The sequence below is a fragment of the Gouania willdenowi genome, unplaced genomic scaffold (genome assembly GCF_900634775.1).
Source record: "Gouania willdenowi unplaced genomic scaffold, fGouWil2.1 scaffold_55_arrow_ctg1, whole genome shotgun sequence".
NCBI lineage: Eukaryota > Metazoa > Chordata > Actinopteri > Blenniiformes > Gobiesocidae > Gouania > Gouania willdenowi.
In genome coordinates, this window is record NW_021145219.1 from 766990 (window position 1) to 777507 (window position 10518).

Genomic DNA, 10518 nt, shown 5'->3' on the forward strand with positions numbered 1-10518 from the left:
ACCATGCCTGTGTGCATGCGTCCGTGTTATCCTACTACTCACACCTGCCAAAGTAGAACTGTGGAGGGTGCATATTCCCATCAGAATCAGAAATGTTTATTGGCCAAGTACAGTTTTAAGGACAGTACAAGGAATTTGTTTTGGTAGATGGTGCACGAAACAAAAAAAAAAAAAAAAAGTGGGTGACTGGGGGTGTGTTCATGTGGATGGTGGCAGAGAGAAAGAAGCTGTTTTTGTGTCTGGAGGTTCTGGTCCTGATGGACCGAAAACCTCCTTCCAGAGGGGAGAGATTGAAATAGTTTATGACCGGGGTGGGAGGGGTCGGCCACAATCTTTCCTGCACGCCTCAGAATCCTGGAGCTCACTGTAGAGTCTCCCAGGGTGAGGGGGACTGGGTTCTTCCTGAAGTCTGCTATCATCTCCACTGTCTTTAAAGCGTTGAGCTCCAGGTTGTTCTGGCTGCACTAGGACACCAGCCGGTCTGTCTCCCACCTGTAGTCTGACTCGTCTCCATCAGAGATGAGACCGATGATGGTCGTGTCGTCTGCAACTTCAGGAGTTTGACCGACTGGTGAGAGGAGGTGCAGCTGTTGGTGTACAGGGAGAAGAGCAGAGGAGAAAGAACACAGCCCTGAGGAGATCCCGTGCTGATGGTCCGGGGAGCAGAGATGGTTTTTCCCAGCTTCACGTGCTGCTTCCTGTCAGACAGGTAGTCTGTGATCCACCTGCAGATGGAGTGTAGCACGTTCAGCTGGGAAAGCTTGTCCTGAAGGAGAGCTGGGATTATTGTGTTAAAAGCAGTCCACAAACAGGATCCTGGCGTAGGAGCCTGGGGAGTCCAGGTGCTGGAGGATGAAGTGGAGAGCCAGGTTTACAGCATTGTCTACAGACCTGTTGGATTTGTAGGCGAACTGCAGGGGGTCCAGGTGGGGGTAGGTGATGTCCTTGATGTGGGAGAGCATGAGGCGTTCAAAGGACTTCATGACCACAGATGTCAGAGCGACGGGTCTGTAGTCATTGAGTCCTGTGGTCCACAGCTTTTTAGGGACAGGAACAATGGTGGAGGCCTTAAAACAGGGGTGCATGTCTCCAGTGAGGTGTTAAAAATGTCTGTGAACACTGGAGACAGCTGATCAGCACAGTGCTTTAAGGTGGAAGGAGAGACAGAGTCCGGTCCACAAGCTTTACGGGGGTTCTGTCTCCTGAAAAGTCTATTCACATCTCTCTCTTTAATGGAGAAAGGTGTCTCTGTGGGAGGCGGGAGGAGGGGGGGAAGATAGGGGAGAGAGCTTCTGTAAGCAGCTGTGGTGAGACTCTAGCTTTGATGTGGGGGGTGAAAGTGTTGGAGTGAGGCTGGTCAGAGGTGTGTGGGGGATGGAGTCAGGTCTGTCCCATTGTCTGTTGAATCTACAATAGAAGTTATTCAGACTGTTGGCTAGGCAGAGGTCGTTAGTAGCAGCAGGGCCTCTGGGCTTGTAGTTTGTAATTTGCCTGAGCCCTCTCCAGACAGAAGCCGAGTCATTTGCAGAGAACTGGTGTTGTAGCTTCTCTGAGTACAAACGTTTGGCTTTTCTCACCTCCTTTCCAAACTTGTACTTCGACTCTCTGTACCTGGCTCTGTCTCCACTCCTGAAAGCGACCTCTTTGTCTGCCCTCAACCCTCTGAGTTTAGCTGTGAACCAGGGTTCGTCATTGTTATAACTCACCCTGGTCTTTGATGGAATACAGCTGTCCTCACAGAAGCTGATGTAGGACATCACAGCGTCTGTAAACTCATCCAGAGAACTGTTCGCAGACCTGAAAACATCCCAGTCAGTACAGTCCAAACACTCCTGGAGTTTCTCCACTGCTTCACTGGACCACTGTTTAGATTCATTCACCACAGGTTTACAGAGCTTCAGCCTCTGTCTGTATGAAGGAATCGGGTGAACCATCAAATGGTCCGATAAGCCCAGTGCAGCACGGGAAACAGCGTGATAAGCACTGCTTAGTGTGGTGTAACAGTGATCCAGTGTCTTCTCCTCTCTGGTCGGACATTTAATTAATTGTCTATATTTGGGGAGCTGGTGTGAGAGGTTACCTTTATTAAAGTCACCAAGCACAATGATAAAGGAGTCCGGGTAGGTCCACTCCACGCACAGGAGCTGGTCTGCGAGTGTGCGCTGTGCCTCGTGCACATCAGCTGACGGTGGGATATACACATCAACCAGGATGATAAGGACATTGGTTGTTCATGCAAACTAAGGGAAGAGCAAAAGCTTATATGGCAGCCCTTTATCCAAATAAGTTTTTATTGAGCTATTGTATGTGTATTGCAATCTGCACACTCTCTCTCTCGCTCTAGAAAATGTCCTCTAGGAAAACGGTTTACTGTCAATGAGGTTTTGGAACAGCTCCTTCACAGTTACAGTGACCTAGAGGAGAATGTGTTTCAGACAGGGGATTGTGTTGAGGAGGACCCTGATTATGGCATTATCATCTGAAATATTTGGTATTTTCCTTTTTTATTTTATGAGATGTTTACTGTATGCAAGGGAACCGTGGCAAGATTTATTACGAAAATAAATGAATGGGGCAAAGTAACTAGTAACTTTTACATTGAGTAATATTTAATTGAGCTACTTTAGTTATACTTGAGTATTTTATGTATGACTTACTTTTACTTTTACTTGAGTACAATTTCAATCAAGTAACAGTACTTCTACTTGTGCAGGATATATCGGTACTCTTTACACCTCTGGTATCTGCTTATGCTTCAATGATCGATGAGGTTTGTTTCATATTTTTTTTTTCAGTCTCAATCAGATCAGACTGCTGAACCACTAATCCACTCAGATTATCGCACATGAGCTCAGACGTGATGTAAGATCTGATAGTAGCACAATTGATAAATACCGAAGCTTGCGTGAATTTGGTCAAAAGCGCATTTTAAACACACAGATCTGTACGTACAGTTCATAAATGAGAGTAATTGTGATTGTTAATGTGCCAGGACACAGTCAGAGCCTTGTGCTAGTGATTATTTTTAGAATTAATAATGATCCGGTTCCTGTGTTTAGAAAATGAAGACTGCTGCTTCACTGCTGATCCAGGACCAGCTCCAGGTCAGTCCTATCTCTGCCTCCCTGTTCACAACAAGCCCCAACCAGTGTCTGCTGCTGCCGCTGAAAGCAGCACGCCGCCCTGCAGGAAGAGTCCAGGCCCAGGCCAGCGCTCCTCCCTGGTTCTGCTGGGGTGTGGGGCTCTGCTGGCCGCCGTCGGCCTGGGCTGCGACCTCCTTGCCGTGGCCCGAGCAGAGGGCGGCTCCAAAGCCCGCTGGGACGGCTTCTTCCACAGGTCAGGGGGTCAGAGGAGGAGCACCAGTCCACCCACTCGTAGACTGTTTTGGCGGGAAAGCCCGCAAAAGCCCTCGGCGCCACCGCCGCCTGAGCGAGGCCCTGCCCCCTCCTACACTTTGCTGTCCTTGTCTTCAGTGTCCGACTGTAACTCCACTCGCTCCCTGCTGCGGTCAGACAGCGAGGAGCTTCTGGTGTACCGCCATCCCTCTCCAGCCCACCCACACCCCATCAACCCACTGGTCAACACCCACCTGGAGAGCTTCAAACGCAACCCTCGCCAGTCCCTCACCCCCACGCACGTGCCCTCTGCGCCTTGCTGCTCACGTAACCTTCACAGAACGCCATCAGATGGAGCCATTAAGAAGAGCTGCCCCCCTCACAGTCTAGAACCATTGCCAGAGAAATCCACTCTGGAAACCACAGGTGAGGTGTCCACGTTTAACTAACTGACAACATCTTCAGTTTGTTACCAAGTTACTCAAAAGATTCTGTGGGATTATTTGTTTTGGATTGTAGAAAAATTGAGTCCTTGCAACAATTTGTGATTCAAAATGTTTTTAATAATGTAACGATAAGAAGTAGTGCAGAAAACTAATGAACTGAAAAAAAATAACAGTTAATCTTTTTTTTTTGCACTCCATATAGTGCGAAACCTTTCTCATTGCACAAGTTCCTGGCATACCCATAATACTGATGCACAGACTACACAAGAAACAGGTGAAGTTGTTGCTGTGCATGGGCATTGTTTTAGTTTAAATAAAAACACTGGATGGAAAACTAAAGCCCAGTTGTTGGCAAATTGTGGAAGAATGAGTTTGTGGATCACTGGAGCTCTTCTAGCCTCAGCTAGCTCCTCAATGCTAACATGTAGCAGCTAACACCTCAATGCTAACATGTAGCAGCTAGCAGGGACAACAGTCCTAGTTTGAGCAGACAGACTGTCTCCAATCCACACTGGACAAGATGACAGGGTTCAGAGCCAAAATGAATAAGTCCATGAGTGACAAATGAAGTCGCTGGAATCGCGCAAGTTGGTCGCTTAAAAGGAATTCGCTTGATGTTGCTTGACATTGCGTCATTTATATTTATTTTTTAATATAATCTAGTTTCCAGAGTCGCTTTAGTCGCGTTTGGTGTGAACGCCCCTTAAAGTAATAGTGAACTTCCGGGTGGATCATCTTAACTATTTGTCTTCCTAATTGTCAATCATTCTGATGATATGTTTACATAGGCCGTCATACGTGCTTGTGCCCGGTGTGCACTGGGTACTTTGAAAATGGATTTTCACTTACTGGTGGCGAGTCTAACATAGTGGGAAAAGTGCAAATCTTCTTTTGGAAAGTTTGTATGAGCGATGCCGACTCTAACTTGTAAACAGAGCTGTGCACGAGTAAAATTGGGCTTGTGCACGCTACAAGTGTTGCGAATGTGCAGAGGGCATTTCTTTTCTAAACTTCAGGAAAATCGTCCTCGATACCTTTAAGTCATTCACCATGAAAACATTTATCTAACTCCTTATTTTCAGGTGGACTAAGCAGCTACCGTGGTTTAAAGGAGGAGAGCTCTGCAGTTCCTCGTCTCCCGGATCCAAACGTGGTTTTCCCACCTACGCCCCGTCGTCGATGTGCTCTTGAACGCCCCAAAACCTTAGACGTGGTGGCCCGGCCACGACCATCGCCGCGGACACGCTGTGATGTTTTTTGGATGGACTCGAGGCCCAGAGGGAGCAGACAAACACTTGGTAGCGGTGAGTCTCCAAGCCACACCTCCAGCACAGAGACTCCACCCACTGTAGAGTTTGGGAGAGAACCCTCCCCCCCCCACAGGAGGGAGACCTTGCTGGATCAGCTGGATGAGGGACAGTGTCGGGATGGGACCGTGGCCCTCTGCCTACCTGAGGACAAACCAGGATACTGGTCGTAACCATCAGACTGGGTTTGTTCTGTCACTAACACAAAGCTTTACATCCTTCCTTTGCTCATAATTGTGCATTTTAATACTTTAGGAAAAAGAAGCTTCACCAATGGAAAGCTTCTTTATCTCCTGATTGTGAACAACTTAAAAATCTCACGTATGCTTGTGAATCGACTGCGTTTCACATATCGCTTCCACACACTTTCATGGGGCCCTAAAAAATCCATTATATTTTTTTCAAAAATCCATTAAATTTTTTTCCAAATTCTGTTTTTTCCACAATATTTTTTTTTTAAATTCAGGTTTAAAAAAAAAAAATTAATTAAAAAAAAAATCTGAAAATATTAGTTTTTAACTCCTGCGAGGAAACAAAAGAAAGAAAAAAAAAAAAAAAGAAAAGGAAAAAAAACCATAATTAAATAAAAAATAAAAATGTAATTTAAAGTAATGAGTAAGATACAATGTACCTAATGAGCAGTCTCGAAAAACTTTTCCCCATTTAAAAACAAACATGTCTTTGCCTCATGGAGACGACATTTCATTCACATTTTGTCAATTTCCGTGTTCAACAGTGGATTCCATTTTTATTGGTAGATTCCATGATTCCGTTTACGTGGATTTTATAGGGCCCTAGTTTCATCCCCGTGATGAACAGGAAGAGCACGAGCTTCCACTGGCACATGGGCTATGTTCAAAATCACATACTAACATACTATACACCACACACTCAATGAGTATATACTGTCTACTATATACTATCAGTATGACTAGGATGATGAGCGTTCCCACTTCCAAGTTTCCCAAGATGCATTTGGAACCTACAACGACAAAAACCTGAAGCACACTGAGGATAAATATTTGCTCATTTATTTATTTTATTTATTTATTTATTCAGTTTATTTCCGACATGGTTACGTTCACTTTTTTTTTTTTTTTTTTTTTTTCTTTTTTGTACATGCCGAAAAAGGAGACGAGAGAAGCAGTTTGCTTATCCGGGTCCCGTCCCCTGTTTTACCATCGCAAATTTACATGGGTTTACATTTGATCCATAAAACTCACGTAGACACATTTCATGCTGACATTTTGGAGATTTTTGGAGACCCGCCATTGTGCTACTGACTGAACTTCCTGTTAACTTCAAAACAAGAGCCCTATATACAAGAGTTAAAAAACAAATGGAAGATAATAACAGATGCTTTTATTTTGAAACAGGGATGTTTGATTTTTAGCTTGAAGCCGGTCCCAGGACCTAAACTGTCTGTAGGATGCAACACAAAGATAAAAACGCTTCATTGTTTTGATACTTTTCTAAATCGTCTGCATTGTGAATTGTTTGTGGAGACCGGATGAAGAAGAATGCATTGATTGTTTTGAGGTAATGTGAGCTGCAAACTGCATGAATGGTGAATGAGAAGCGGCTCACTTTGTTCAGAAAAGCCCTGGTGGCATGTGCTTTTTTTATATAAATATATATTTAATTTATTGGTTTATTTGAGTATTTTCCTTATTTACCTTCATTCTTTCAAACAGGACACGTTTAATCTCTGCCTGTGAACAGAAAGTCACAATCCAGTGCGTTTTTGGTTTATTGTGTTCGTCTCAGGAACAACAGGGTAAACATAATATTAGTTCATTATTATAGAAAACACATCCAATCCATACTCCATTTAATTTATTCTGATTTCACCACACAAGAATGATTCTGTTTATTTATGCTCCAGAGCGATGGAGGAGCTACATCATGAGGGCATTTTCTGTTTTCACTCTTTCATTTGTCAGAGAATAAATCGTCTTCTACACCACGTATCATACTCGAGGCAAAAAACATCCAAATCGGCATGAAGCAAAAATTGAAAATGGCTGAAAAAACCAACTAATTAGTAAATATCTCAGTAGGGTTGCAAAGGGGTGTAAAATATCTGGTAAATTTCCACGGGAACTTAAGCTCAGGAATTTTGGCATAGTTCAAAAAATAAAAACTTTTCATGGGAATTATTTATTGAAATTAAGCAGAAATTGGGAGTAATTTTAAATCACTGTCATCCATACAACATAATACACTTTAAAAAAAAAAAAAGCACCTAACATTTCAACAGATTTATTTGGTAGTAGAACTTTACAATTATTTAGGTGGAATTTGTCACAAATTCAATTGAACTCTCTAATATTTGCAGGGATTCACAATTTTCCCATGCTTGTACAACACATTTTTATTCTCAGATTGTTAAAAGAAACCTATTTTTTTTCAAAATACTGCTCAATCCTCAAATTATTTGACAAGATTTCCCCAAATTAAATAAATATAGTCAAACACTGTCACCTATTTACAAAAGCGAGCCAATTTTGATGGAGACAATAACTTTGGGCAAATCAAGAATAAAGTTGAAATATGAAGAATAAAGTCAAAATGTTGAGATTAAAGTTAAAATTTTGAGAATAAAGTCAAAATACAATATTATGACCATAGTTAAAGGTTTGCTAATAAAGTCAAATCTACGGAAGCTGATGATTCACCTTATATGACAACAGTCTCCATCCAAACTGGCCCTAATCTGTTTCCGTAGCTCCTCAATAGCCACAGATTACAACGCCATGTTAATGAGCTAAAAAGCTGAGCTGGTTTTGAACCCAACTTCGAAGTATAGTTTAATGCACATATGTCAAACTCGAGGCCCGCGTGCCAAATTTGGCCCGCCAGAGCATCTAGTCCGGCCCCCGGGAAGATTTTGTTTCAAATAAAATACACAACAAAAACAGGACTTTTTGTAAAAGTATCACAAGTTGTAGATAAAATACAATGGAGACTGCAGAACTACATTATTTACAGTAATATGAAATCAGTTATTTCCAAAAACCTGGAAAATTCTCTCAAATTATATCCCACAGAATTCCGGCAAATTACTTTGCAAATTTCCAGAAAATGTGTTGCCCAATTGTTTAACATTCAGGATTTTGTTTGAATTTGTGCTTTTTCTTTTACAAAAACGTAAAAAAAAATGTTTGGTCCAACCCATTTGATTTTAAACTGGGTCATATGTGATCCTTGAACTAAAATGAGTTTGACATCGTTGCCTCAGTGCATCTGATTCAGTCCGCTGGAGCAAGTGAACGTGAATCATTGTGTAAATTACCAAATAATTAAGTTGTAAATTGTTGTTAAAAGAACAAAATCCTGCATTTTTTCCTCAAATTATTTCACAAATTTTACCCAAATTAAGTAAAAAGGGGTTACAAAATTATAATAAATTACAGAACATTTAATTATCTGTCACATTATTGCTTAGATATTGTAGATATTTTCCATACTTGTCTGATTTATAACTGGAAGTGCAAACTTAGGCACTTGTGATCAAACTGGTCTGTTTTTGACCCCTGAACTAAAATGGGTTTAACACCCCTGATTTAACATTGATACAAGACATTTTGTAGACAGCCACAATCTGCTGTTTGTTGTCATATGGTAGATTTGACTTTATTAGCCAACCTTCGACTTTTATCACAATATTATATTTTGAGTTAATTCTCGAAATTACTTTAAATTATTTTAATCTCAACATTACATTTCAATTATATTCTCTTTGGACGTTATTCTCGCCATGTCAGCTTCATTCTCAATTTGCCCGGAATCATTTTCTCCATAAAAATTGTCCCTAATCCGCTTTGGTACATATTGCTTGGATATTGTAGGTGCCTTATTTACTACATACAGAGTACTTTTGTATCATTTATACATGGAAATGCAAAGTAGCCCTAATGTGGAAAGTGACCCTTCCTCTGCGGCTCACTTCTGATAAAACATATCCGTATTTGGCCCCTGAATTATGACTTTGATGCCCTTGCTCTACACAGTATAATTACCAGAGTTCTACATCTATAACCTGATGGAAATCCTTTTTTTTTTTTTTTTTTTTTAAACATTATTCTCTTGCTTCATGTCACATGACCTGTGAGAAGTGAACAACATCTTGAAATAAAAAAGAATCCTTGTAAACGTGAATGTTTTTCCTCTGAGAATGTGATCATGATCAATGTATAAACACGTTTTCAGCGACTGACGGAGCTAAAAACTGAGCACGGATAAGCTACATTTGTGACAAGCTACTGTTGCTAACTGTATTTGCACTGAAACACTTATTCAAGTAAACGCATACAAAAAAAATAAATCTGCCTTTGCATTTTTTGATTTTGAGTGACTATTGATAATGTGAAGCAATGTCATTTTATCAGATTCTGATTTTTCAACATGATGTTTCTGAACCGACTCCACCACTGTTTGCATTAGTGTTTTTTTTTATTGTTTGACTCTTTAACTTTATGGATAAAAGTTATTTTTGTTTTGTTTTGGAAATATGTGTTTGACCAGAGATGGCAACATTCATCACAACTGTGTCTGTATCTGATCCGAGGGTCACATGATCAACATTCATGTCATTATTAGGATAATTACCAATCACAGCATGAGTTTTTGTCATCTTTGTAAAATTTTGTTATTTAGTGTGTTTTTATGTTATATTTGTAGTCTTGTGTGGATTTGTAGTAATGTCATTTTTAGAAAAATGTTGTGTTTTGTCCATTTGTGTATTGTTCTGTAATTTTTGTGGGTTTGTTGTATTGAGGTTTTGTGATTTATTTATTTTTTTCATTTTGTGGGTTTTTAATGTCCTCTTGTGTATTTTTCTCTAATTTGTGTTTTGGATGTAATTCATTTTGTGTTTTTCTGTTATTTTGTTGTCTTTTGTTGTAATTGTGCTGTTTTTTTCATTTTGTGTTTTCATTGTCCTCTTGTGAGTTTATCTGTCATTTGTGTTTTGGATGTAATTGTTATGGGGCCTGTACTATGAAGCTGGATTTCCTATTATCGCGCTAACTTCCAGGATGTATTCAGTGTGTGTGATAAATTGAGGAGGACGAGCTGAATAGAAACACGTGTGTGCTGTAATGAGAGAAACTGATCAGAGCACTGTCCGTTTATTATCCCATGGATTAATATTGTATAATCTCACACTTTTACTTTTTAACAGTGTCAGCAGCTTCCTGCCTGCATTCCTTTTTTCCTGCTTTTTCTGCAGCAACACTGTTGTTTTTGGTCTGAATTATGGATTTTAATTCTTCATATTTTTAAAGAATTATTCCTCAATTGTGACGTAAATTGCTCTGCACAGTTTTTCTGTGATTAAGGTCTGACGCTGTAATCTCCATTCCTGTCACAGGAACAAGCACACATTCTGGCTGAAATTACCTCACTTAAGTGAACGTGTTAATATCC

The 10518-nt window shown here is 40.7% G+C and overlaps 1 protein-coding gene across 1 annotated transcript in view; it reads left to right on the forward strand.

The window, feature by feature from the left end:
• The window catches only part of map3k9 (mitogen-activated protein kinase kinase kinase 9), a 60534-nt gene extending 55073 nt beyond the window's left edge, over positions 1 to 5461 (forward strand). Inside the window, exons 10-11 of the mRNA XM_028442592.1 lie at positions 3060 to 3761; positions 4864 to 5461. Coding sequence (XP_028298393.1) covers positions 3060 to 3761; positions 4864 to 5261 — 1100 coding nt within the window. The 3' untranslated portion in view covers positions 5262 to 5461. The remainder of the gene's footprint in view (positions 1 to 3059; positions 3762 to 4863) is intronic.
• The last annotated feature ends 5057 nt before the right edge of the window (positions 5462 to 10518 follow it).